Below are 27,717 nucleotides of genomic sequence, written 5' to 3'. Positions count from 1 at the left end.
TGGGGGATCGCAGCTCTGTGCCACCCCCCCACCTTGGAAGAGTCAAGGCCAGAACCACAGGAGCCAGGAGGAAAGATGCCCCCTGCCAGCACACGTCCCAGCCTGGCCTCGAGCGGCCTGCTGGGGCAGTGGGCCCTCCGTGTGCTCCGGTAAAGCCAGGGACAGGCCAAGCTGTCACAGTCCTCCCTGGGGTGCCCCTCGGCTGGAATAAGCCGGCCGGAAGCCGGAAGATGGCAGGCGTCCTGGAGGGACGGAGAACGAGGCTGCCCCACCAGGGGAGCCACAGGGAGCAGGGAAGGGGGTGCACCCCACCCCCACCCCGGGCCGCCCGCTCCTCAAAGCTGCCATGTCCCTCCGCAGGCTCCTCTGCAACCCCCCGGACACTCCCGGGAGGGCCGGGCACAGCCTCTGCGCAGACCTTCCTTTATTCTCGCTCATGTTTCAACAAAGAGCACAAACCATTTTCTGTTTCTCATTTTGGTCTTTAAAGTGACAGAAAGGAGAGAGTAGCCTGTTCGTACACACGCGGGCCAGGTCGCGGCCCCCGAGGGCAGGTGCTGGGCACCGGGCAGGACCCCAGCTTTGGGAGGGACATAGGGGAGGTAGGCTGCCCGGTTCTCAAGGACACAGAGACCCCGCGCTGGGCCTGGCCCCGAGCCCTGACACTGGGGTGCCTCTCCCTGCTCCGCAGGCAGCAGTAGGCTGTGGCTGGGCTCCCGGAACGTCACAGCCCAGAACACCCGAGTCTGACGAGGGGAACAAATACATCCACAGAGGAGCCCATGCCCGGGGGGCGCCGTCCTCTGTGCGGGACACGCCTGCTTCTCTCTGGGGAACCGCAGGCAGGCGGACCCCCGGGCCGGGCACGTTTCCGCACGCAGCTGGCCAGAAGGCACGCGGGTCCCTCAGACGGAATGGGGGACGTGGAGGGCACCCCAAGGTCGGAAGTTCCAGACAGCCCAGCTGCGCTCTCATTGTCCATGACCTTGAGGGAAGCAGAAAAGGAGAGAGGTCATGTCGGGGTCAAGTGCTGGGGGACAGGCCCCAAGGGTCGCAGCATCAGGTCCCGGCACCCACCGCGGGCCGTGTGAGCCATATTCCTCAGGCTCTGGGCCTCGCCAGGGCTCCCCAAGGACCCTCACCACCCCAGGAGTCCCACCTCTCTGGCGCCCGCGGTGCCTCCTGGCCGGGACCCCGGCCCTGCACCCCATCTGAGTCCATCCCCTCCCAGGGGCCCTGAACTTCCCAGAGAAAGGGTCAGGATCATTGACTCATTGAAAGCCCAGACCACGGGGCTCCCTGTGCACCACACAGGGGTACGGGGGGGGCCCCTGTTCCAGCTCCTTCCTGCTGCTCACGGCCCGGGAGGCTGGGGAAGCCAGTGGCTGTGCACACGGCCCCGTGGCTCGCAGCTTCGAGGGACCCAGCGTGCTACCGTCAGGGTACGGACGGACGTCGCTGGAGAGACCTTCCTGTAGGTCTGTAGGGTTGGGGGCAGACGGCGCCGCGATCGAAACAGCACAGGATAAGAAACGCCAGGAAAGCGCATCATTTGGGACCGCGAAGACGAATTCTCTCGTCACACGACGTCTGTCGCTAGCGGACTTTCCGGTGCGAGCACGAGACCGACGCAGAACTGCAATGGGAGGAGCTTCCGCGCGGGCCTTCCGCCCACGCACAAGCAGAGCCGGCGCCTCCGTCCGTTTTCGCGGAACAGACCCCGGAGACAGAGCCGCACGGAGAAACCCCCGTGCCTCCCCCGGCTCTACTGCGGCGCTGGGCTCCCCCACGCTGGCCCAGGGCAGCAGGGGTCAGGTCCCCTGGCCAGCCCAGTGCCCACCGCATCTGCCCAGGGGCCCGGCCTGGAGGGAGATGGGGGGTAGGAGCCAAGAGGTGACCGGGAGGAGCTGGAGCCCAAAGCAGCCCCAAGGACGAGGCCGGGTGCAGGGAACAAGGCTCTGACTTCCCCAGACGTCCCCACGCAAGGCTGCTGGCTCGGGTCAGGGTGGACACAGAGGACGGTGCCCCCTGCAGTGTCTCCGAGGCGGGGGAGCACTGCCCATCCTGGCCTGGACCCACCTTCAGGTTCCTGGGGGCCCAGGAAAGACCCTGGGGGGCAGAGAGCGGGGACCCCCCCCCACCGTTGAGCGGCCTCGGGGAGTGCGGGAAGGAGGGACAGCCCGACCTCCTCCTCCTCCTCCTCCTCCTCCTCCTCCTCCTCACCCACAACGGCCAGGATTCCAAGGAGCAAACCAGGCCCGTGCTCCCAGCCCCAGGGTTTCAGGGCGTGTGACCAGCAGGCCCAGGGGGGAGGAGGGCAGTGGGCACAGAGAGGAGACAGGCGGCATGAGGACAGTGATGACCATGGCCCCGATCGTCTGGGGGGGCAGGGGGCAGCTTCCCTGGTTATTACCATGTTGACAATAACCCTGGGGAACGCGGTCACCTCCACCCCCCACCTTCCAGACAAGGGGCTGGGGCTCAGAGGGGCTCCAGAGCTGCCCAAGGTCGCTCGGCTAACTTCGAGGCCAGGCTCAAACCCAAGCACCCTAGGGCAGCCGGAACAAAGCACCACAGACCGGGCAACTCCAAACAGAGTCCCTCCCACTGTCCTTGAGGACAGACGTCCGGGATCACTGAGGTGTCCCTGAGGCAGGCAGCCCCGTCTCTAGGAGACCTGAGGAGGGGCCGCAGGAAGACGAGGCCTCCGTCGGGCCACCCCCCCAGCGTTGCTGGGCCACAGGCTGAGCACAAGCAGTGAGGGGCCCCCAGGTGACAGGTGCCTCTGCTGGGAACAGTCCCCCCCAAGGCCAGGCCGGACCACACGCCCTGCAGGGAAAGCTGGCAGCGTCCAGGCTGGCTCTACAGTCCCCCGGCCAGGGAGGGACAAGGCCTGAGCAACATACACTCAGCGGGCAGAGCTTTCTGCCCTGTCCTGGCGCGTAGTCCCTTCCCTGGCCAGGCAGAGGCCCTGACGGGTCCCCAAGGAAGGGACCCCCAGAAGAATGTGACCCTCTGTGACTGGGTAGGGTCCACTGGGGGCAGCCTCGGGGAAGCTGGGGGAGAGTGACGGTCACTGTGCGTGGTCGGGCCGCGCCCCCTCCCCGAGCCGCCCCCACTCTGGCCCGACACTTTGAGGACGGCCGTCTCCGCAGACCGGAGCCGCAGTCCCTTCCTAAGCGACACTCTCCAGACCGCGGCCGTTCCCGCCCCCACCAACACTTTACCTCTCCCTGCAGGGGGCAGCTGGGACCCCCCCCCGGCTGTTCCCGCTCCCGGAGGGTCCGGCTGGGGTCGGGCAGCTCCAGCTCTGCGACCCATCCCCTACCCCGGGGAGTGGGGCTCCGAGAAGAAGCGGCGAGGGCGGATGAGGAGAGGCGTCGGGGTCGGGGCAGGTCACGCCCGTCCCGGGGGAGCTCCTGGGGGGCACCGTGCCACTCGGCCCCCGGCGTCGGAACGGCCCACGCCCCCTCCACAACCCATCTCTGGGCGTCCGGAGCACCCATCAGCCGCCCTCCTAGAAAAACGCACAGTCGCCCCGAGGGGAGGCGCCAGGGCACCCCGTCTCCCGGCAAGAGAAACACGGATTCGAGTGACCCGAGGAGGCTGGGGGCGCGCCGGGGCGGCCAGCGGCTCCTGGAAGCCCTCCGGCCTGGCGGGGCCCCCAGGAGAAGAGCAGGTGTTCCTGGAAACTGGAGACGGTCAGGCAGGTCCCCCGGTCCGCCGTCACTGGCCAGCCACCGCCCCCAGCATAAGGAGGACCGTGGCCGACTCTTTTTCCCTCCCGCACCCGCTAGCCCGGACCCCGCCCCAGAGCACCCCAGCCCCCGCTGTCCCTCCTACCCCACCCAACTCGGAAACAATGGGAAAGGTAAGGTCACTACACAGGCCCGGCTGGGCAAACGCACCAAGAAGAGCTCGTTTTTCCTGGGACTTCCTGGGCAGGGACGCCCTATTGGCCAGCAGGCCGCCCCATCTGCTCTGGGGACGACAGGCTGCCCTGGGGTCTCTGGGCAGGGCTCGGCTCCTGCATTCACCACGCAAGTGCTCTGATCCCCCTCCCCCCATCTGCCCCTCATGGCCCCAGCAGACCACACAGAAGCTGCGTCCCCCACAGGGCCCTGAGGCTACCACTGCGGGCCCCACGGTTAAGGTCGGCGCAGGCCGCTCTGTCCGCCTGGCTGGGTCCTCAGGTGGGGCTCGCCGAGCAGACGGGAGTAACCAGGAGGGCTGTCCCATGGGGGCACAGGGCAGGACGCGTGGTGCCAGCCGGCCAGCACCCAGGCCCCAGGACAATGACCAGACATGCTGCTCTCCACGCTGGAGACCAGAATGAAGGCGGCCTGCATTCCCGACCACAGCCTTCTGCCCACAGCGGCGTGGGAGCCGCGGCCACGCTAGGAGTGTGAACCCACAGACACCGCAGACAGAGCAAGACAAAGGCCTACGGCAGCAGGCCGGGCATCCACCAAGTCCGCCATCCTTGCCAAGTGTGTGCAGAGTCCCCAGGAACCAGAGAGGCACCCGGCACATGTGACGCTGTCCCTCATCAGTGTCTGCTGTACATCTTGGACCAGTGACCACATGTCCAGCCCCAAGAGCCCCCCAGCACGTGGCCTTCCACGAGCCACACACAGGAGATCTGCCACTTGGCCCTGTCCCCCCAGCTTGGCTCTTGGCCGAGCATGGCCACACCCTCAACTCTTCTGAGACCTTGGCCATGGCCTGAGCACCCCGCTCTACAGGACCAGGCCCTACATCCCCTGCTGGGTCCCCATGGCTCTTGTACCACATACACCCATGCCATATCACAGACCCTGGCCCAGGCAGAGGGGACCCCAGGCCAGGAAGTGGGGTGCATCCCTGTCTCCTCTCCGAAATCCAGAGACCGCAACGGGAGGCCTTCAGACTCAGGGCAGGTCACGCCCAGAGGAAGTGGATGACTCACGGGAGTGCCTGCTTCAGAAGGAGCAGGTGCTCTGGAATTGGGGGCTGGACGGTTGTTCTTGAAGGTCAAGTCTCCCCAGGACATCCAGAAGGTTGACACGCAGCCCAAACCTTGTTTGGGTCCAGAGGCCCAGGCGCCTCGGAGCCTCTGGCTTAAGGTTCTCAGTCCAGAGATGCCATAGGGAGAGGCCAGTCTGCCTCTGGGTCTCCCTGCCCCAGACCCTCTTCCCAGGCTGCCTCCCCACCCCAGCCACAGCTCAGAACATCTCCCTGGGTCCCCATGCTGAGTGTGCGTGGACACGCCAGGCAGTTGGCTCTCATCTCCAAGGCCCAGCGGGGCCACCCAGCGGCCCTGGCATGCGGGGTGCACAGTGCAGAGCACAGCCCAGGAATGAACCAGTGTCCCCATCTGTGGTGCCATGGCCCCATCCCCCAGGGCCATGGACACCTGCTGCCAGGGTGTGAACTCACAGGAATTTACTTACTGGATGGGGAGGCCCCACGCAGAACAGGGTGCGGGGTGAGTGAGCCAAGTGGGGCTTGGCAGGCACAGCCGTGCATGGGGAGCTCCGGGAGAGCCTTCCGAAGGAGGGGACACACAGCCATGGCCTTGAGGGACAGGCGACGGCCAGCAAGTGTGGAGTGAGGCGGGCACTACAGCTTTGCGACCCCGGAAAAACTGGGTTCTCGGGGGCCTCCCTGCCCTGGAGCCTGCAGCCCCAACACTGGGTCAGGTCGGAGTGTCAGGTCCCCCGAAGCCTGCACGCACCTTCCTGCCGGGGGACCCGCTCCCACTCCAGCTCACAGCCTGCCTGGTCTCAGGAGAGCGTGGACAGCCCAGAGTCCAGAGCGGTGCTGATGAGCGGTACGGAGTGCCGGCGGGCTCCGCCGGGACCAGGACGGGGTCTCCGCACGCGCCCACGAGCACCTTCTCCATGCGGGTCCAGGGGAAATCGAGGCGCGGGGGCCTTGGATACCGTTCCCGCCTCAGGGGGGAGAGGGGCCACACCTGTGCGTCTGCTCATGTCGCTCCCACGCACCAGCCAGCCCTGACCCGACACGCAGCCCCGGTGGGGTGCTCCAAATGGGCCTGGTCACATCGACTTGATGTGGGGCCCTCAGAAATGTGCACAGAATTACGGAACACACACCAAAATGTAAGAAGACAGGAATACAGAAGGGACAAGTACCTTGACATCGATGGGACTGACTGTTCTGAGGTCCCAACAAGCACACAGAGCATCTGGCTGATGACTTTGGAAGAGGCATCGGACAGAGCCCTCAGCCCACGAGGGGCCAGACCCCAGAGACAAGAAGACCCACAGGGAAGCCTGCTGTGTCCCCACCAATCGCCCACGGGGGACACGGCAGTAGTGCTGTTCTGACATGACGACGTGTGACGTGTTGCACGGAGGTGGCCGGCATCCTACGCGTCACACAGAGTACACTCACCGAATACTCGACACGCGACACACACGGTAACGTCCACACAGCTGACCCTCGAATGGGGATGAGGGCGTGACCCTCCCCACGCTCAAAATCCCACGCATAACTTTGACGGCCCCAAACGTAACCACCAGCAGCCCGCAGAGCGGCCGCAGGCACGTGAGCTGTGGGTTGTGCGTGCCACACGCTGTACCCTCACAAGTCAGCTGGACGAAAGCAACCCTTACTAAGAAAACCAGAGGGAGAGGAAAATGTACTTGTGCGCACATTCACGGTACCGGCGTGCGTTTCTTGAAAAAGCCCGTGTACAAGTGGACCCGCGCAGGTCAGACCACGTTGTTCAGAGGTCGACTGTGATTACGTGAGTTTCACGAAGAACCAAGACTTCCAGCACAAGAGGGCAGAAACGCAAATGTAAAAGTTACACAAGTAAAAATTCTGAACGAGAAGAATCAGTCACACAGTCACGGTCTCTGTTCTCAAGAGATTCCCAGATCTGCTGCCGGCAAAGCCTACACGTGGCCCGGAAACAGCGGGGAAGCTTGGGGCCCCCCGGGGGAGACCCGACCCCAGGTCCAGGCGGGAGATGCCCACCGCGAGCTGGAATCCCGTCGGGCCCAGAGCACGGCCCCCTGCAGAGACGACACGGGAGCCTCGGAGCTGCCTGCCGGGGACCGGACAGCGCCAACACCGAACACGGTAGTGCTTGCGCGGATGCAAGGGACTCACGAGCCTGTGTGACACGCCCACGCCCACGACTTTGCTCACGGGTCCCTCTGGCGAGCCCTGGGCCCGGCTCAGACACTGGTCCTGCCTCTGTCCTGCCGGATGGCGCGTAAGTTACCGCGCGGCCAGAGTGTCCCCACAGGCTGGCTGAGGAACGGACGGGGCCGCGGTGGGAAGGAGGGGGCTACCTGCAGGATCCCTCCGCAGGGGTGCAGTGTGGGTCCTTCCCCGAGTGCCCTGGGGCTCTGGGTGCAGGTTTGGACCCGGGGGTGCGGGGTGCCGCAGAGCGGGGTGGGGCCGGGGCAAGGATACGGAGGTGGGGGGCATGGAAGCAACGAAAACCAGGGCAAAATGGGCTCTTCTGCCAGACTGGGCACCTCACCATGGGAGGGGCAGCGCCTGCCTGGGCGCCCCCTGCCCCCCTCCGCCCAGAGAAGTCCCCCGGCCCCACCCCACGCCTGGCCACCCCTGGCACCTGGAGGAGCCGCTGCCAAGCGCCCCGTGAGTTTCCGGGCACCGCGCTGCCATGGCTCCCGCCTCGCCAACCTGTACCCCGCCGGGCCGCCCGGCCGCCCGGCCCTCCCAGGCACTCAGGGCCCTGCCCGGAGGCGGCGGCAGGGACGGCACTGGTGGCCGGGAGGTGGCACGAGGCCTGAGCCCCCACAGCAGTCTCAGAATTACAGGCCTGTGTTTCCTTTGGGGACAAAACAATTACAACCTTCACCGAGGTTTCCTGAAAGCAGCGCCGGGAGTCAGCGGAACCACCAGCTTCGGGAGCCAAAGTACCTTTTCCTTTAGGGTTGGGAAAGAGAAAAGCCAACGCTTGAGAGAAACGCTCAAGGACCCCGTTTCAAAAGGGAGAATGGGGAGAACCCACAAGGAGCGGGGGTCACCTCGGCCCCAGCCCCGGCAAGCCAGGCAGCTCCGCCAGCAGGGCTCAGGCCGGCTCTCCTGGCGGGGGCTCCGGGTCCTGGGAGAAATGAGCACCGTGGGGCGGGAAGGGCACAGTGGCCCAAGGTGCTGCCGGGACTTGTCGCTCATGGGCATCGCCTCCCGGCAGGGCGGCACATCCTCTGCTGCATGTCCCTCCATCACTGCACACCCCCAGCGGGCTCCAGCCCGCGGCCCGCAGACCCCGCCCTGAGGCTGGGTGGCCTGTCGCAGAGGAGGCAGGCGGGCCTGTGCAGGGTGGACACCCAGGTCCCTAACCCATCTGCTGACCAGAAGGGAGGAGACAGTGGGTGAACGGTGCCCCAACCCCTGGGACCGGGGGACCATCCCTTTGCTGGAAACGTGCTGCAGGTGTGTGCGCGCTGGACGCTGGGAGGCGGCCACGCTGGGTCACCCACGTGGTCACCCTGGGGTCCCTGCAGGACGTTGAGGAGGAGGAGATGCCGTGTGACCACAGAAGCAGAGGCTGGGGTGATGCGGTCACAAGCCCGGGGCCCTGGGAGCTAGACAGGTCCTCCCCCGGAGCCTCCGGAGGGAGCACAGCCCCGCTGCCACCTTGTTCGGGGTCGGACCCCAGAACCGTGAGGACAAACTCCGGTTCTTTCCAGCGGCTACCGCGTGGCCACTTGGGACGGCAGCCACAGGCGGCTAACACAGGGTGAGGCTGAGCCCGAGGACGCTCAGTGACGCTCAGTGAGGCACGAGGTCTAGTCCCGGAGTGGCCCACCGGCACCGCAGAGGGGACAGCCATGTCACCCCAAAAAGCACCCGCCCCCCAAAAGCCTAGCCCAAGAGGCCAGGAGGGCCCAAGGTGCCATCCTGACCCCACCCTGGGCAGGTGCCACAGCTCCGTCCCAGGCCGCGGCAGAGCCCCGCCAACAGCTGCCTGCCACCCGGCTCTGCCAGGAAGGGCCCCAGGCTCTAAGGGCCGCACAGACGGGGCCATCAGCGCTCCCAGGACACTGAGCCCCTCGGGGCGCGCTCCCGGTGACCGCAGGAACGGCTCCACCGCTGCTCACCCTTCCCTGCACAGGGCCCCCTCCTGGCCATGTGCACCCACTGCCCCCTCGAGTCCTTGGCCCACGTGCCTTTCTGCCCGGTCCCCACTCTCTGGGACCTCTGGGACTCACGTCTTGGCCACCTCTCTCGGCCTCTCTCCACAGCCTCCCTTTTCTAGTGGCCCTTCTGTGGGGCCTAGATCTTTCCTCGGATCCCTGACCGCAGCCCACACTCCTCTGAGCCTGGAGTCTCCCAGCCAGGACTCGGGTGCTCAGACACCAGCCAGCGGGGACCCCCTGGTCCGCAGTGGTCCCTCCGTTCCTGGAGCTGACACCTAGCACCGCCGGCCCGGCTGTTCTGGGCCTCAGATCCCGCTCCTCACCGGGTCCCTGGCCGGCCACCCCATCCAGGCCTCGGCTTCTGTCCTCCGGCTCCTGACTCCACTTACAATCTTTTCAGCCCAAATAAGGCCATTCACCCCTCTGCCTAACCTGCCCCATGGTGCCCTTTGCTCTCAGGACAAGGCTGCCGTGGGGGCCTCCCCCACCCCCACCCTGGAACGTGCAGGCCTCCTCCGGCCACAGGCCTTGGGCACGCACCCTCCTTCTGTCTAAGACACTCACCCGCAGCCTATTAGCTCATGATTAGCTCACCGTTCGCGCTCAGCCATATGTCACCTCTTCCAGGAAGCCTTCCCGGATCCCCAGTCCAGGTCAGCTTCCTCGCCAGATGCTCGCTGGGGGGCCCTCGTCCCTTCTCAGCACGTTCCTGTGTGTGATTATGCACAAATTTGGGGGCTGTGATTCATAGGGTGAGGCCCGCAGCGGTGCTGTGCCCCCTCTGTCCCCCATCTAGTGGAGCTCTCAGCCCGCAGGGGGCGGGCTGCCACCCCCAGGAGGCGCCGTCACCTTTCAGCTTGGGGGGCTGGCCCCATGCTCTTGGCTGTCTCGGCCCTGCCTACAGGACGAGGTCCTCAGACCAGGCCTCTGACCAGCCAAGCCCCTCATGGTCCAAGTTGGGCGAGGGGTCCCGCCCCCTCCAGCCCCGGAGCAGGAGCCCGTCCCCACCCCAGAAATGTAGCCTGGGACCCTCCCACCTTCCCTCCCTGTGGGGGACACGGGAGGAGCCTCTGTGAAAACAGCCCCCCGAGCCAGAAAGGACACAGTGGCCTCTAAAGGCCACCACCAACAGGTCCCCCTCACTCAGCACCCAACCTGTCCCTTCCCAGACGAGGGAAACGAGGCTCAGAGACGCCGGGCTGCCGGGGTGAGAACAGCCAGTGACCAGCCAGGCCAGTGCCGGGCAGCCCTGTGTCTGTCCCCAGAGGTCAGGGTCTTCCTCGGGTGAAGGTCTATGTCCTCCCAGGGTGGACCGGTGCTCGGGGGCAGTCCCTGCTGAGAGCCACTGTGCCCTGTCACCAGAGCCCAGCCAGGCTCCTGGCTGGCCTCTCACCAGTGCCCTGGCCACCAAGTCCTGGGCCAGCTTGGCCCATCTCCAGAAAGTCCTTGCGGACACCCCGGTCAGCCGAGCCTCTGGCCCCCCTGCAAGGTGGGACAGAGGAATCTCTCGGGACACGGTGCCGGGCACGATGTCCCTGAGAGGGCCCTAGGCCCACGGGGTCCGCTGGGACTCCCCCGATGGACTCTGGAGGACACTGCAAATACCCCCATCTCCGAGGAGCACCGGGCGCGTGTCCTCTGCTGCTTGCGATGCCAGTTGGGCTGGACGCGGCCCGAAGTCCGAGCGTCCCCATCCTGTCTCCCTGCCCAAGCTCCAGGCCCACGCAGCCCTCCTCCCGGGGGGAGCCCAGGGGCCAGCGACCGCGGAACGCCCCTCAGCATCGCACACAAGGTCTGCGGGGCAGCCTCCCACACTGGACCCTGCAGGCCTGACCCGGCGCGGGTCAGGGCCCCGTCCCCACCAAAGGCAGGTCCCAGCTTCCCTTTCGAGGAGCAGGCCAGAGGCCCGTCCCCAGACAGTGTCACGGACCCTTGAAAGCAAACCTGTCACCAGATTTGGTAAGACCCCACACCAATGCCAGCGGCTTACACACCCTGGCGTGGCCCTCGGAACAGTCTTCCACCCCCAAAACACGCAAGTAAAAAGCCAATCAGGCAAAACCACTTTGTGCTTTGGAGCTAAAAAGATTCAGCATCCTACGCTCCAGAGCTCCGTGCCCTGCTGGGGAAGCCTGGGAGCAGCCACCGCGGCTGGGGCTGGAGAAAGAGACAGATGCGCACAGAGACAGAGACAGAGAGAGGGAGAGACAGAGAGAGCCAGAGGAGGAGGCAGGCAGGGAGGGAGGGAGGCAGGGGGCAGGCCGGGAGGGAATGGAGGCCAGTCTGTGGGCACAGCCCTGCAGCCGTGAAACCTGTCTGGCCAGATGCTTCTCTCTGCTTCCCAGTAAACACAGGTGGCCCTGAACACACTGGGCTACATTCTCCAGGGCTGGGTGGGGACTCCCTGTCCTCCAGGCCACACTGGGGTCCTGAGTGGGGGGGGGGTAGTCTCACTGTCCCTAGGAAGCGCCGACTGTGACCAGGGACCTGAAGGTCAGTCTTGGGGACTGACTGCTCACCTCACCGACCGGGACCCACAGCTCCCAGGAAAGGGGCAAGCGGGAGAGGTGCCCAGGCTCCACACTGACCCCAGACCAAGGCAAAAGCAGCGAGGCTGGTCAGGCACGGCAGAGGGCACACAGACGGGCAGGACCCCACAGAGGGTCCCCAGCCCCCCAGGTCGTGCCTGGAGAAGGAAGACGCATCTGACCTTTCTCTGGACCCGTTCCCCCATGTGAGGTGCCCACCCCACAGTATGCCCGACTTTAGACCCTCGCTGGCATGATGTGAACAGGTGGCTGCCATGCCCATGCCCCAGCTTGAGGACCCAGAGCTCCCAGGGGCTGTGCCTGGTTCCGGAGAGGGCAGGTTTGCGTCTGGACCCTGGAGAGTCATTCAGGGTAGTGACCGCCCCTGACACAGGAAGCAGGTTGGGGGAGGAGGGGGAACAAAGCTTTCAGAGTGGAGGCCATGATCCCACCGAGGTGCCCTCCTCCTCGTCATTGCTTCCTCAATCCCGGGCCCCCCAGTCCATGTGGCACAGCAGCGAGGGGCACGCCAGACACCCCACAAAGGCCTCCCGGCCACGCACCCGCCAGTCCCGCTGAGGCCTGGGGGCTCGAGCTGGGGACTGCAGAGCCAGACGTGGGAGAGGGGCAGGTGGACCAGACGGGACAAGGTCAGCTGAAGGTCACAGGAATCAAGGCAGAGGCCCAGCTGTGGTGGACCACCCCTGCTCTGGGCACAGCCCCCCCCGCCCCCACCGTTTCTGTGGGCATTAGAGGACATGGAGTCAGCAAGATGGCAGTGGCCTCCACGGTGGAACCCCACCACACACCCTCTGGTCCAGCCCAGGCCACCTACACAGGACCTACCTCCTGCCATGACGAGGCCAGGGAGGGGAGTGGGCCCTGGGAGCTCTGGGAGGTGCCCACCAGGGCCAGGGGACTGCGGGACACCCCCCACAGCGCAGGCCCCAGAGCAGGTGGCCGGGCACAGCCCTGTCTCGGGGCCCGGGGACGCTCACGCAGGCCGCCTCTGCCCCGTGGCTGCTTCCTGACCCCCCCACGTGGTGACCACAGGCAGGCTGCCTGGCCTGGTGACAGCCCCAAGGAGGAGGCCTGTGGCCGAAGATCCTACAAAGTTCTCCTGGAGGGGGTCGAAGGGCACGACCCCGGCCCAGGGGCAGAGCCCGGAGCCTCCTTGGGGAGCCCAGAGCGCCCAGCTGCCCCAGCCCGGGAACCAGGTGCCCGCCCACGGAGCAGCGCCCACACCGGCCGGCTGGCAGGGTCGGGGGCTGGGGCCCCTACGGGAGTGGCGTCCTGGGGCCCGCAGCTCAGGCCCTTTCTTCGTTCTGAGTCAGGACCCAGCTGGGACCAGGAGGGAGAGGGGCCACGGCTCCACGCTCAGAGCGAGGGCCGGCGAGGAAGGCCCCCGCGCCCCCGCCCCTCCGTCTAGACTGCCGTCTACAACCCGCTCCTTTCTCCGGGGGCGGACGCGCGGGCAAGCGCCATCTTTGGGGCCACACACACCAGGCCGCTCTGGGCACAGGCCCGGACCCTGCTGCTTCGGAAGCCTCCCTCCTGTGCCCGGAAGTCTGAGCGACACGGGCCTCTGGCACGACTTCTCTCACCAGAGGGCAGCCCGGCGCACACTCACCTGGTCGCCCGACCTAGGTCTCAAACTGGGTCAAGAGCTCCCTTATTTCCGGGGCCACGTGCTGCGCAGCGTTGGCGGCCTCCGTGATGGCCTTCCGGTACATTCCCTTCTTCTTACGGTTAAATCGCAATTTGAAAAACTCCGAGAACGGGGAGAGTTTTGAAGTTGACAAGAACGATGTCGTTGGGGAACCAAACCACGAGACCTTGGCTTCTTGCCAGGAGGGCTCCCCGTCCTCCTTCTGGCTCAGACTGAGGTCCAGCACACGCGCCGGCCACCAGGGGAAACCGTGAATCTTACCCCACACGATGTCCCCCACGGCCACCGTCCTTCCGTCCCCGGTAACGCACTTGGAGACGCTCTGTGTGTGCAGCCTGACCGTGAGCGGCGGGACCGTCTGCCTCGCGTCCTTGGACGAGGGCCGCACCGACGCGCCGTCGCCAGACGAGAGGTCACACGTGTCTGGGAACGTGACTTCCGAGCTGGACGATCTGGACTCGTCCGGACTGTCGCTGCTCCACACCGACTCGCCGGCGCACCCTGGCCCCCTCCCGGGGCAGGCGGCAAGGAAAGCCAGGCCCTCTCGCCCGCGCGGAGCCTGGGCGCACGGCTTGAAGTCCTCGTCCTCGCCGGAGCTTCCGGAAGAAGAGTCCACGGGCCCACGACCGGCAGAGCCGTGGCCGAGGAGAGCCGGGGATCCGGCCCGGGGGCCCCGCCCGTGGCCGTTGAGCGCCTCCACCAGCTCGGCCCTGTACACGGGCTCCCGCTCCCCAGCCCCCCGGGGCCGGGGCTTCAAGCGGATCTTGGGGGGTGGCAGGCCGGTGCCAGGGGGCCCGGGACGCGTCAGCTTTAGCTTGGGGATGGAGGCGGGGGGCCCAGCGGGGTCCTGGCCGCCCCCGTGTGGGGCCTGGGAGGGGCAGAAGGGCTCCAGGGATCCGTGCACGCGGGAGGGGATCTCCACCACCTCGCCCGTGCCCTGCGGCGTGCTGTAGGAGATCTTGATGGCCGGGCTCCGGGGCACCCGGGCCTCGCCCTCCTCCCGCTTCTCTCTCTTGCTCCTCCTCGTGGCGCCGTCCCCTCCGCCCTCAGGGTCCGCGAGCTTGCGGGGTTCTGTGTCGGGGCCGGGGCCGCTGCCCGCCCTGCGGCGCGGCTGAGGGGCCGCTGGGGGGCCGGGGCCGGCCTCGGGGGGGCTCAGGGTGCTCTTGCACTTCTCACAGAGCACGCGGCGCGGCCGCAGACAGATGGGGCTCAGGGCCAGCCGGCCGGGCTCTCGGTTCCGGGACAGGCGCCGGCGGGTCCTCTTGATGGTCCGGGGCGGCGGCTGCGGGACCCACTGCCGGTAGGTGCTTCTCAGCCAGAGTGGGGGAGGGAAGGGGGCTCCCTCAAAGTACGGCGGGAACGGTGGCACGAAAGGCGGGGGTGGCTTGGGGCCCGTGGTCTCGGGGGCCTGGTCCCCGCAGGGTGCCGGCGGAGGGCCCGTCCCCAGCTGCATTGCCTCTCCGTCCTGCTCTGGGGGGGCCGGGCCGTTGCAGCCGTTGACAGGGGGGTCCTCGGGCTGTGGCAGCGGAGCCAACGGGGGCAGGCCAAAGAGGCCGGACCTGGCAGTGGGGAGACAGAAGGGGACAGTCAGGACCGTGAGGACACCGCTGCATCCAGGCCCCACCCCCAGGGGCCCAGCAGGATCTGGGTGCCAGCCGGTGCCCCGAGCACCTGCAGCTGCCTCCAGGCTCTGGACAGGGGCAAACACCCCCACGTGTCCCCGTGGGGCATCCTAGGGGAAGGCCTGTCTTCTAAGGGGTCTGGGGGCCGACACGGGGGCCGCCTCTCGGGGTTGTCAGGCACGGACATCCGCAACTCGGCTCCCGCGGGTTTGCAACTGGAGGCCTCGCAAGACCCGGCACAGGCACGTGGGCCCTGGACGGCAGAGGACAGGGTCTGGGGAGTCCGGGGTGCTGACATGGCCTGACTGGGCCCCGGGTCACGGGCCTTGTGCACCCAGTTCTTTTCTCCCTCAAGCTCCCTATAGGCCCAGGTGCTGCCGTGGGGTGTGTGTGTGTGTGTTTCTGGGGTTGGAGGCTGCCATGGTGGCTGTGGAGAGAGGACAGGAGTCAGAGCCCCAGGTCTAGGAGAGGGTTCGCTCCCTCCTAATTGCTGAGTTGGTCTCAGCAGTCTCCACTGCCCACAGGTGAGGGGGGCATCCACTCCACCCCTGCCCAGCATGACCTCAAAGGACCACCCTTCCCGCCTGGCACCCCCCGGCCTTTCCCTCAGGACCTCCAGCTCCAGGAGGGGAGTAGACCAAGCAGCACCGAGTGATCCACGGGAAGGGGACAAGAGCAGGCAGGAGACCCACGTCCCTCCCATGAAGACCCACAGCCAAGGCCAAGGGCAGGGCAGCTGCCCCGGGGCTCCCCAGCCGGGACCTGCCTGGCGAGAGGCCTGCTCTCAGCCCCCGGGAAGGGCTGGACCGCGCAGTGTCCCCGAGGCAGACCGCTGGGCACCTGAGAGGGCCGGGTCGTTGTTGAAAGTCAGTGGGCAGAGCCCCTCCCAGAGCCGAGGGCCAGCCCGGAGGCCTTGTGCTGGGAGGGTCGCAGCATCTAATTCCCCAGCAACCCACGCTGCAGCAGGAAAACATCCAAGTAGTGAGAAAACGGCCCAAACGGCAGCGAGTGAGCATGCGTGACTTTCCCATAAATGTGATGTCGGTGAGATCGCTTTAACCAAAAGCTGTTATGTTTGGAGCACGAACGCAGACTTCGGCCAGGCCGCGGGGAACGAGGCTCAGAACACGGCTTCGGCCCTCACTCGGCCCTTGATCTGACCGGGTGGGGACGACGGAGGGACGCTGCCGTGGTCCCGTCTGCAGGCGGTTTCCCCATCCGCCGCTCTCCGGAGGATGAGCTCAGAGGGACCGACCCCCACGCCATCACGGCACCCGCACAGTCCCCAAGCACCAGGCTCGAAGCCCGGAGGCCCCGCCTCGCCACGGTCCTCACAGCCACGGGGTCGGCGCACTCACAAATGTGGGGGCACGTGGCGTGCGAATGCCGCCCCGTTGTTGTTTAATACAAGCTCACAGCAAAAGCCCGGAGCCACGGTTTTCCTCTCTCCCATCAGCTTCCCATTTACTTGTGACTGTGCCCGAATCTAAAGTCTTCATGGGGGCGGGCAAGGGGTTCTCGTCTTCTCTTCGTGACCAGAGAGTCCGGCAAACACGGGTCCACGGCCACCTGGCCCTGGGCAGCCTGCCCTTCGTGTGGCCGGAGGCGACCTGTAACCTGTCGCCACGAGGGAGGGAGAAGCGGGGCAGCAGCAGGGTCATGTGGGGAGGGGGACCTTCAGCTCCTGCCGTCCCCTTCCTACCCTCCTCTGGCACATGGCTCTTCACCCGCCCTGTGGCCTGGGACAACCGGGTGGTCCCACGGGGACCTGGTGTGTATGCTGTGCCCCAGGTGACCACGGCGGCAGCAGGGGCCTCTCCCTCCACGTGTGCTGGCCACGTGTGCACCTCAGCTGCCAGGGGAAGCAGCACGGCAGGGTTTCCACACCGGGGTGGGCTCAGACTCTCGGGGACTAGGGGTGGGAAAGGGGGCCCCAGGGTCACGCCCTCACCTGGCACTGGGTGCGCAGACCCCAGGGTCACGCCCTCACCTGGCACTGGGTGCGCAGACCCCAGGGCCCAGCGGCCACCGTGGGTTTTCTGAGTCAGGATTTCCCCTTGCTCGTGTTTGGATCACCCTGGTGGCCACCCCCCACTCCCCACCGCACCCCATCCCGCCCCACCCCGGCGGCTGGGACAGGCGCCGCACAGATGCCGGGCCCGGAACAGTTGCTGTGTGGCCCACGAAGGAGACTCTGCCGGAGTCGGGCTGTGGGAGCTAAGACCCCGCCCAAAGCTGCCCCCACCCCCACCCGTGGTGGTGACAGGCGGGTGTGTCCGCAAACCTCAGCCCGCGTCCTCAGCCCCAGAACGGTGGCTGGACTCCGGCACTCACACCAAGGCACATGCGTGTGCGCACACACACGCACACACACACACAGGCGTTCACTCCCCGAGCTCCTGGGCCAGCAGGCTCACTGCCCCTTGCGGTTAGGGTATCAGGATCCCCTCCGTGTAACCCCTCCGTGTAACCCGAGGAAGGGCTTCCATGGGGAGAGGGGAGGGCGGCCATGGTGCCCTGCCAGAGGGCGGCACTGAGGACACACAGTGCTCCCCACAGGAGCCCCTCACGGAACAGTGTCGGCCCGCGGGGAGCGTGCGGAGGGCGCACCGGGCCCTACACTCGACGGGTACCCCAGCTGAGGCTGAGAACAGAGCACCCCAACTGCCACCCTGTGGGCGTGAGAGAAAGGCTGCGGGACCCCCAAGAGGACACCCCATCAGCAGGTCCCTAGACCAAGGGGGTCCCACAGATGAGGAGGGGTCCACGTGCCCGGCAGGATCCACACTACTCGGACCTGGACAGCTGTTCCCAAGGTCCAGAAGCCTACTTCCTGTCCGTCTTCGCAGGCACGCAGACCGCGAGTGGGACGTTCACGCACACCCCTCCCTTCGTCTGTCCGCACGGACCCCCAGGCTTCTTTGCTGTCACCCCGTTCAGAAGCAGCCCATACCCACTGGTGAGACTCCCCTGCCCCCAGCCCAAGCCTGTGCGGGTGCAGACCCCTCCTGCCAGGCTGGGGTCCAGGGCAAAACCCCTGGGCAGTCCCTTTCCCATCACCTCCACCCAAACCAACCTATCGTCCCCCAGGACCCTCCTCTGCAGGAGCTAGCCCACCCTGGGGGCTCTGCCGTCCTCTCCCCCTACAGGTAGGCTGGGGCAGGAGGGAGGCGGTGGGGGGCAGGGGGTGGAAAGTCACCTTATCCCTGAAGGCCCCAAAGCTGGGGTCCAGGGAGGTTTTTGCCCCCCGTTTATCACACACACACACACACACACACACACACACACACACACCCCTCAGGGAGTCCCTGAATGTTTAGGACAGAGATCCAGGCCCTGACCTGAGCCAGGGCGCTAAGGCATGGCCCTGGGCACAGGCCAGGTCAGGCAGTGACCCCTCCCTGCCCTAGCAGGTCAAACTGGGTACCAGGTTTGGCTTCACAGAGCACTGGAGAGCAGGCGAGTCTCTGCCCTTGTATGCAGGGCCCCTCAGCCTATGGGGGGCTCCTGTCTTGAGCAGGGGAGGGCTTCCAGAGGTCAGCTACAAGGCACCCCCGCTGAGGACCAAGGGGCAGGCCCCGTGACTCCAGCACGGCACAAAGCCACACTTCCTTCCCAGAGCCGCCTGGCCCAGGCCACGCCCACAGCCCCGGAGTGTAAACAGCTGCCCGTGGAACCCTACACAGCGCCCAGAGACAGACAGACAGACAGACAGACGCACACACAGCATGGCCATTCCCTATTTACGGACGGACAGAGAGCAGAGGGAAGCCAGGGGACCCCGTGGGCCCCGAGACCATCGGGATCTGAGCTCACGTCCAGGCACGAGCCACTCTTCCTGGGGGGGAAGTCAGCGCCCAGCCCCGTGGGGTGACCTCCACTGGATTCCGGAGCACCAGGCGGGGCGCCACCCGGCGGTTGGCCCGCAGGACCCAGCCCCTCAGTGAGGCCAGGCTGTGTGGACATGCGCTGGTGCCAGGGCAAGGAGGCCCAGTCAGCCTGGCAGCGGCCCACAGGTGACACCGCAGGGCCTTGGCCGGAGCGGGCCGGAGAGACAGCCTGCCAGGCCCCCCAGGGTCCTGCCCTCCACCATGCTGAGGGGCCCCTCCGCCCCCACTGGCTCCCTGCCCAAGGACAGAGAGGTATGGGGGAGGGGCCCCAGGCACTGGGGAGCCAGGTTGGCCAAGGTCTCTGTGCAGGAAACTGGGGGACCCTGAAACAAAGCTCAGCAAGGCGTCCTTGGGAGCTGGGGGAGGGGCGGACAGCCTCAGCTCCTAGGAAAGCCTGGGGACACCCAGAGCTCAGCAGACGCTAGCCGACAGGGGTCAGATGAAAGCAGAGTGCTTCTTCCCGGAGGGCCCACACTTGCCTGAGACTAGAGCATGGCCATTCGCAGGGACACAGAGAAGCAGCCTGGCCCGCAGTCCTTGGCAGGAGACCCGCAGCCCGCCTCAGCTCACCGCCCCCCCCCACCCCGCCGAGGTTTCACCCTTGCAACCAGCTCAGCAAAGCCCCAGAGCAGCCCAGGCCTGAGCTGGCCTGCGGCCAGGAGGAGCCGGCCCAGCCGCCCGCCAGAGCTCCCGGCCTCCCCCGCGGCCTCCCTGCTCTGCAGACTTGGGACCCAAGTGGCTGTGGAGCCCGAGAGCCGCCTCTGACCCCAGCCGGCTCCACGTTTACCCTGGACCTCCCTTCCTCATCCTCCCATGGGGAGAGGCTACCCTGGTGTCCAGTAAAGGGGTGAAGAAACGTAGCTTCAGGACCAGAAACACCCCAGGGGGCCGGCCCAGGTGCCTGCAGGGGCAGCTGGAGCCAGGAGCCTGCGGCCTCGGGCAGGCCAGAGTCCGGACGGCGAGACCCACTCGGCGGCCAGGCTCCCTGCGTTCCACATGTTGGTTTAGAAAATACACCGCGGTCTCTCTCTCCCTTGCAGCCCCGACGGACGGCAGCAGCGGGCTCGGTGGGAAAGGAAGGGCAGCCTTGCGGGGCCTCCGGGCCCCCTCTGCTCAGGGAGTTGGGGAAAACGGGTTAGCTGGGGAAGTCATGGCCTGGACACCAGCATGGCCCCTCGTCCAGGTAGAGGCAGCGTCTCTGGGGCAAGCTAGGGGGCCAGGCTAGCACATCTGCCCCTCCCCCCGACCTGTGTCCTGGACTCAAAAAGGTTAGCCACCACCAGCAACTGCCTTCCTCCCTTCCCTGCCCTCCGGTGGCTCCCCCGGTCCACACCCCCTCATCACCTTCACACTGGCCAGGTCCCCTGTGTGGCGGCTGCCTGCCTGCTGCGGATCGAGCCACCCTCCGCCATCCCGGGCACCTGCTCTCCGTCCCCAGGGCTCCCTGAGGACAGGGAAGCTATGCCCAGTGTCTGTCCACATCTGTCCAGTGAGCCATCCCAGGACCGGCCACCAGTGGCAGCGTGCCCAGGATGGAATGCGGGTACCATGCTGCCCAGGGACTGGCCTGCTGGGACCCTTGACTGGCTGCCCACAGACACTGGAGTCCCAGCCATGCGGGGTGGGGTGTGGGTCACAGAGGCCCAGGAGCCCCGCACGCTAATAGCGCCCTAGGTGACTCACAGCTAGGCGCTTCTGACAAACACCAGCCCCCACGTGAATGCTGGGGCCTCGGGGCTGGCCAGGCCTGATGGGCGGCTCGTCCTCACTCCTGCTGTCCAGGCGAGCTTCCCTCACCACTCTGGGCCTCTGCCTCGGCCACGGCCACCTCCCCTGGGGAGGGTACTCCACCGGAGGTGCTCCCCCAAACCACCCACAAAATGCCGCCTACACCCACCCTGCCCCCGGCCTGGAAGTCGGAGTCTTTGGGGTCCAGGCAGGCCGGGGTCACCTGTACCCTTACTGCCCCAGAAAGAATCACGGCCTGTGGGGAGCCTGGAGGGACCCTGCCGAATGGGATGTTGGCACTCAGCCCGGGTGCACAGTGGGGAGTCGGTGAGCGCTGGGGGGGGTGCGTGAGGGCCCGTGGGGGGTCTTCCTCCCCATCACCAAGCAGCTTGGCCGCAGGATCCAGCCTCGGGTGGGAGGAGGCTTGCCCCGCGCGGCAGCTCCACACGCTTGCCGACTCCTCGGGGGCCTCTGGGAGAAGAGCCCACCTCCCAGGGTGCCAAGGGAGGGGAAGCCACGTCCCAAAGGCCCATGAGTCACCCTGCTTGCTGGGCCCTGCTCCAGGAGAGAGAACGGGACCTGCGCGAAGGGCCCCTCCCTTGGGACTGCTCCGTCCCTGCCGGGGACACTGGCAATGATTTACCGCCCTGTGGGGCCCCCCGTTTCCCAGGTCGGCACACCAGCGCTGGAGGCCGCTGGTAAACGAGTTACTGGCACGTGGCCGCGCACCGTGGGGACACTGACAGCTGCGGCCGGGCCGCCCGGAACACACTCGGCCCAAGCCCACTGCACCGGGACCCGCAGGCTCCCAGCCGCGGCCCCCAGCTGCCCGGCCCAGCTGCGCAGCGCCCACACCTGGGATGGGGCCCCCACCGAGGGACTGGCCTGCTACTGTCACAGATGGGGGGAGGCGCTGAGGAGAAACTGGCCTTGGGAGGGCGAGGACCCTGCAGCTCGAGGCCCCCACCTCCCGGCCCAGCCAGGCCAGGCCGCAAGCTGCCGAAAGACCCCGCTGGATGAGGGCGCTGGAAGCAGAAGCCTCGAGCTCTAACGCTGTGGGCCGAGAACAGAAGCCGGGGGAAGCCAGGGTGCTGAGTAAAGGGGAGACGAGGGCAGCCAGGGGCAGTGTGGGGACCGAGCCGCAGTGGGCTGGGGGTGCCAGGGGCACAGCGGGAGGCAGCAGGGAGCAGAATGGCACCCGGCAAGGCCCGGGTTCTGTGGGTGGCTGCCGGTACTGCTGAGCCGTGGCAGGGCTGTCACCCCGGAGTCTATGGCTGCCCGTTCCCGTGCTGGGGATCCCAGCCTGGTGGGCTTCCTTCCACCAGGGGAGCACTGGTCTCCCAACCAGGTTGGCACCAGCCCGGGCAGGGGGTGGCAGCCGGAGGCAGATGGAAAGGGAGGCCAGGCCACCTCCTCTACACACAGTCCCCCCCAACAAGTCAGAGGGGCCCACAGCCTTCCTTTCCTGAGTTGGGGAGCCCAGAAAACGGAGGGGGTCCTCTGGTGCAGCTGCCCCTCTCTGAGGAGAAGGACAGGCCCAGCCGGGCACAGCCCCACACAGCCCCAGTAGTGGGAACAGGCCCAGGCTGGCCATCCTGCCTGAGGGGGTAAGAGGTGGCCGTCAGTGCAGCAGACCTTGGCCACCACAGGGCACAGGCTGGGCAGCTTTCAGGTGGCTCTGCTGCAGCCCCCCACTCCCGCCCCTCGGGCCCCCAAGCACTCTCGGTGGCAGCCAGGGCTGAGCGGGGCCACAGTCACCCAGGGAGGCCGTATGTTAAATCACATGACGTTGGCATAAATGGCTTCTGGCACATCTAACGAAGAGATAAGGCCAGCGGGCAACGGGTGAAGAGTGATGGTCCTCCTGCCACCCCGCGCCACTGCAACAAAATCTGGGCCCCACCGAGGGAAAAAGTTGGGCCTCTGCAAGGGGACCCATTTATTCTCGGCAGCCTGGAGACAGGGCCCAGCAGGAGCGCCAAGACATTAGTGTCTGATTAATGCCTAATCATTTATCTGTGCGACAGCTCACTACCATGTGACACTGTATCCAGGAGACTCTTCCTGCGGCTGAGTCCCCGCAGCGGGCGCACAGGTGCGAACCGGGGTGGTGTGCCCCCAGGCCTGCGGGGGACCCCCTTCGGCCCCAGAAAGCGGGGCTCCCGCCGCCGCCCCCTACCCAGCACCCCCGCCTGCGCGTTTTCACTCCTCCGCAGCCAGAGGCTCCCCCCCCAGCACTGTTTTCAAATCGCACCGCCGGACACAACTGCTCGGAGCCCCGAGTGCCTCCCAGGAGCCCCGGGGGGAGGGGCGGGGCACTGGGCAGGGCACCCCCGCTCCGAGGGGCTGGCAGGGCAGGTCCCGTGCGCATCTGCGCCCACTGCCCCGCCGCCCCCCAGCCGATGACAATTCTGAAAACAGCCGGATTCAACAGTGCGTCTGAACAAAGAAAAGTGCGTTAATTATGGCAGACGTGCGGAGTTCGGCGGCCGGCGGCACGCGGCGGCGGCGCGGGGACACGGGCTGCGCGCCCCGCGCCGGGCCCCCCTCGGCGCCCACCGCCGCTCCCGCCCGCGAGTCGCGGCGACTTTGAGAGCCACTTTGGCCCCCCGAGTGGCGGCCGCGCTCGCGCGCCCCGGGGCCCCGCGCTCGGGAAACCGAAAGCGGGCGCCGGCGCCGCGCCGCCCCCGCCCTGGAGCCGGTCCGGGCCCTGGGCCCTGCCGGCGGGGCGGGGGCGGCGGCGTCCCGGGAGACTCGGGGCGCCCCGGGGCCCGCGCCCCCGCCCCCGCTCACTTTTTCGTGCAGTCCAGCAGGATCCCGGCGAAGCTGCGCCCGCCGCAGCTCACGGTGACCAGCAGCGCGCCGTTGACGACCTGCTCCACCCGCACCGGCAGCCGGCAGCCGGCCCGCGGCTCCATGCTCCCGCCGCGTCCCGGCCCGCGCGCCCCCGCCCCCGCCCCGCCGCCGCCGCCGGGTCAGCCCGCGCGTGACGCCGCCCGCCGGCCGCCTGACGTCACAAAGCTCCGCTCGGGGCGGCCACCGCGAGCGGGCCGGGGCGGCGGGAGGGGCGCGCGGGGCACCCCCGCCCGCGGACGCGGGCCGCAGCCGGGCGCCTCCGAGGCGACGCGGAAGCGCACTGCGGACCCCCGGGACGGGGCCGGGCTGCGCCCTCCCCGGGGCCCCGCGGTCGCGAGCGCCCGCCCAGAGGACGTGCGGGCCGGAGCTCAGGACCCCCGTTCCGGGGCCAGCCCCCACCCCCACTCACGGCCCTGCCCGGCCCTCCGCCCCCCGCGGCCCCGCGCCCCCAGCCTCGGGTCAGGCGCCCGGTGGCCACCCGGCACGGCGGGGAGGAAGTCCCGGCGACGCCAGCAGGAAGCCGGTCGGGCCGGGCCGAGGAGACGCGGGCGCCGAGGGGACACGGGCAGGCGCCCTGCGGAGGGGCCACCTGGCGACCCTCGCGTGCTAGGCGCCGCCCCTGGTGCCCAGAGGGCGCGTGCCTGGCTCAGGGCTGCCTGTGCGCCTGAGGGCGACCCGCGACGGCGTTGGGGAGGGGGATCCGTCCGCAGGTCTCCGTCGCGCGCCCCGGGTCGCGCCCCCGGGAAACAGCGGGTTCTCTGCGACCCGCCGCGCCCTGAGAGGCAGGGGCCCCACGGGGCGTTCCCAGCGGAAAGGACCGTCTTTCCCGGGCGAGAGCGCGGCTCCCCAGGCGCGCAGCTGGCCGGCTGGGGGAATGGGAGGTGCAGGCGCCCAGCGGCCGTGGGCCCACCCGGGACCCCCCCCACGGCCCTGTGCTCCCGCGCGCCTCCAGCCGGGCAGAACTCGACCGTGCCGAGCCTTTGCGCATCCCGCACCTGGCTCGGGACCCCGTAACTGGCAGAGCCCCCAGGGCGGGCCTGTTGCGGTGACCCCGCCTGGGCCCAGCCCCTCCCGGCAGGACCACCAGGTCCCCTGAGCCGGGCTCGCTGCGCCTGGCTGGGCGCAGGAGATGGGCGGGTGGTTGGGTTGTCCTGACGACCCGGACGCCGCCAGGCCCCGCCCCCCACCTCCCGCCTCCCGCCCGGAGCTCGTGCACCGCCCCGCCCCGCTCGGACCTGCGCCGTGGCCGCCTCCCCTGGCGCCGCCGGGGACTGTCGGGGCGGCGATGGCGCCGCTCCTCCTCGCCCTCCAGCGGCGGCCTCCTGGCGCCGGGAGCAGGCAGAGGGGAGCCCGGGCGGAGTCAGATAGCCGCCGGGAGCTCGCCGCGCCTCACCGCCCCCGCTTGGACCGGGCTAAGGATCCAGGCCCAGGGAGCCCTAGGGGAGACCTAGGGTCCAGGGAGCACCTGTTCCCTGTATGGCTGGGGGTTCCAGCAGACCCCAGCGCTCCTTTGGAGAGTGAGCGGCTTCACAGGGAGATTCTGGGATCTCAACATGACCACCGCTCGGGGTCAGCAGGGTCCCCCATCACTGTGGGGGCCCCCACAGGGAGCCTCTGCACCCACAGGCCTGTGCAGCCTCCCCACTCCAGAGTTGGGCAGGGCTGACTTGGGGGCAGAAATGCCAGGCCACCCCTGCCAGCTCCAGGAGGGGGACTAGCCAGAGGCTGCCTATCTGCTCCACGCAGTTGCCAAGCATACCCCAAATGCCTTCTGGGCCCTGGGGACGCCACCAGGGACCAGCTTGTTGGAGTTTGAGTCAGCTCCAGGACTGCTGGGGACGTTCCAGGTGTGAGCATGTCCCCGTGTGCCCAGGGGACTCCGTGTGGACAGGCGGGAGGCCTCTGGAGGAGGTGCCCTGAGGGGATGCCTGGGTGAGCAGGGAGCCACCCGGGGAGAAGGGGCCCCTCGGGGCAGCCTGGGGAGAGGTGCCGGGCGCTGGGGTGCACAGAAGGGCACATTCTGAAGGGCAGGCCGTATTGTGGGGAGGTGGGGTCTTCTGGGGTCACTCCCAGGGAGTGGCAGGAGGATCAGTCTGGGCTGGAGCCTGCTGGGACAGTGCGTGTACGCAGGGGCAGGGAGGGGCCCAGAGAGGGCGCGCAGGGCGTGCGGGCCCACGCTGCACAGCTGAGTCAGGGAGCACAGGTGAGAAAGGGGGCCTCTGCCCTGTCTTCGGCCAGCCTCGGCCCCGGGCTGTGTGCTCTGTACTTAGGGTTAGGGTTAGGGTTAGAGTTAGGGTTAGGGTTAGGGAAACCCATTCTGCACAAGACAGAACAAAGGGCTCCTCAGGCAGGACTTTGATTTGGAATTTAAAGGGTGACAGTTTGGGGGTTCCCCCTCCCCCACAGACCATCCCTCCCAGCCCAGCCAACTCACCTGCTCCAGACCACAGAGCCTCTGATGAAGACAGATATCCTTGGGGGGGGGGTGTGAATCAGCTCCGTGGGCCTGCCTGCGTGCCGACCCCATGTGCTGATTCCTTCCTGACCCAGGGCTCTCCCCTCAAGGGTCCCCTTCAAAGATGCAGGTTCTAGACAGACTGGCCCCAGGCAGCAGGGACTGAGGGTGCCTTGCCCACCATGAGCTGCCTAGCAAGGCCATGGGAGAGCTATGGAGTGACCCCCAGCTAAGGGAAAACAGGGCTGCAGCCTCCTCCCTCAGTCCCTGGACTTTGTTCCTAAAGCCTCTGCTTTCTGCCCCATGCACTGGGGCCTCCCCCAGGCCTGCCCAGTGCCAAGCCCTTGGCCTGGCCTGCCCAGGGCCCCAGCAGAGTCACCAGGGCTGGCAATCCTGGCCAGAGGTGCAGGGGAGTGGCGTGAAGGGGGACAAGAACCATCCATCACCCTCTCTGAGCTGAGCTGAGTGACCTCGAGCTGGCGGGAGGGGCTCCAGGCAGGGGCTAATCTCTGTGTCCCTGTCCCTGTCCCCTCTGGTGCTGATCTTCAGAGGTTCTCCCGGATTTGCCCCGGCTCCCTGCTGGCGTTGTGCCTGCGTACCCACTGCCCAGCCCTGCCTCCTGCCGGCCCCTCCCCCCACAGGACAGCCCCCCGAGGGCCCCAGCCCTGTCCCTTGTCTCAGCAGCTGCAGCGCTTGCCCACACCTGAGTCATTCTCTCTCTTCTCCGTGCCCCTCAGGGTTTGCTTGTCCAGGCAGCAGCGCCCCCCACCCCCGAGAAACAGCCCCGCAGAGCCTGATGCACAGGAGCCTCGCTAGCCCCGGGGGTGGGGGGGGTTGGCAGGCGGAGTGACAAGCCGGGACTGTGGGCCTGGGGTCCCGCCAGGCGGGACTGTGCCCGCAGACGGAACAGAAACGGGGACTCCAGGACAGTGGGGTCCAGCCCTGGGGGCGGCTTAGCCTCTGGAAGCCACCAGCACCCGGACCCAGACCCAGACGTTGGAACATGGTGCAGCGTTCTAGAGGCACCACAAGGAGACGTGAGTTAGTCGTGCGGGGCGTCTGGGGTGTCCTGACGGCCGGGGCACCCCCCACCTTGCCGCGTCTTCTCACCAATGACCGCCACATGACCCGCAGTGAGAGGCCCACGGATTCAACTTGCCTGAGGCCCCCGGCAGCCTCCTGGGCCCTCATTCTCCTGACGCCCATTACCCTCATCAGGCACGTTCTGTGCTGTGGTCCTCGGCAGGCCCCACACCAGAAAGCGGGGCGTGTGTCCACTAGAGCATCTGCTCTTCCCCACGGAGCTCGTTGTAAGTGACCGCCGAGTTATAGCGCTCAGAGCTCAGAGATGTCCTCGCAGCCCACCTCGCTGAGGGCTCCGTCATGCCTCCTGCTCTCAGCCCCCAGGCCTCCCGAGGTCCCCTCCAGGCAGGTACCCCCTCGCCCACGCCCAGAAGGTCAGTGGGGTGGGCAGTATCGCAGGGAGGGGCCTGTGCTGGTCCTTCGGAGCCAAGTCCAGGGGACAGCATTCCCGGGCACACACCCAACCTTCCTGCGGTGACGGCAGAAAACCCCCGGCCAGCCCTGGAGGTGCCCCCCGAGCCCGCCCACCCCCACGTCTGCACCGCGTTCCATACGGCGACACAGCGACGGCATCCCACCAGGAGGACAAGAATGGGGTCCCCCCCGGGAGCACGGGGATGCGGGCCCCACGGGGAGGATAGGACGGGGCCCCGCCGGGAGCACGGCCCGGGCATGCAGGCCTCCACCTCCAGCGTTCCCCAGCAGGGAGAAATGGAGGTCATGGTCTCATGCTGGGAGGTAGGGGTGTTTCCCCAGCG

The 27,717-nt window shown here is 67.6% G+C and overlaps 1 protein-coding gene across 4 annotated transcripts; it reads right to left on the bottom strand.

The window, feature by feature from the left end:
• Positions 1-409: 409 nt before the first annotated feature.
• Positions 410-25,934, bottom strand: PWWP2B (PWWP domain containing 2B). Of its 4 annotated transcripts, none has more exons than XM_044240763.1 (3): positions 25,856-25,934; positions 13,287-14,884; positions 410-985 (listed from the first exon to the last, which is right to left on the bottom strand). In XM_044240763.1, exon 2 carries the CDS (start codon positions 14,776-14,778, stop codon positions 13,300-13,302), a length of 1,479 nt encoding a protein of 492 aa, XP_044096698.1. In that variant the 5' UTR covers positions 14,779-14,884; positions 25,856-25,934; the 3' UTR covers positions 410-985; positions 13,287-13,299. The 4 variants fall into 4 exon arrangements, with proteins under 4 accessions (XP_044096698.1, XP_044096699.1, XP_044096697.1 ...); XM_044240764.1 differs by lacking the exon at positions 25,856-25,934 and adding an exon at positions 24,417-24,485; XM_044240762.1 differs by lacking the exon at positions 25,856-25,934 and adding an exon at positions 23,359-23,483.
• Between the last annotated feature and the right edge of the window lie 1,783 nt (positions 25,935-27,717).

This window comes from Neovison vison, chromosome 2 (genome assembly GCF_020171115.1).
Source record: "Neovison vison isolate M4711 chromosome 2, ASM_NN_V1, whole genome shotgun sequence".
In the NCBI taxonomy this organism is placed as follows: Eukaryota; Metazoa; Chordata; class Mammalia; order Carnivora; family Mustelidae; genus Neogale; species Neogale vison.
Note: the sequence above shows the minus strand (reverse complement) of the source record. Positions and strands in the feature narration are given on the sequence as shown.

Bases quoted from the DNA above. Each gene is read 5' to 3' on its own strand.
- PWWP2B (XM_044240761.1), bottom strand. From the start codon at position 15,978: ATGGGAAAGTCACGCATGCTCACTCGCTGCCGTTTGGGCCGTTTTCTC. The intron at 14,885-15,787 runs GTGCCCAGCGGT...CCCCACTGCCAG, and splicing joins CAACGACCCGGCCCTCTCAG to GTCCGGCCTCTTTGGCCTGC.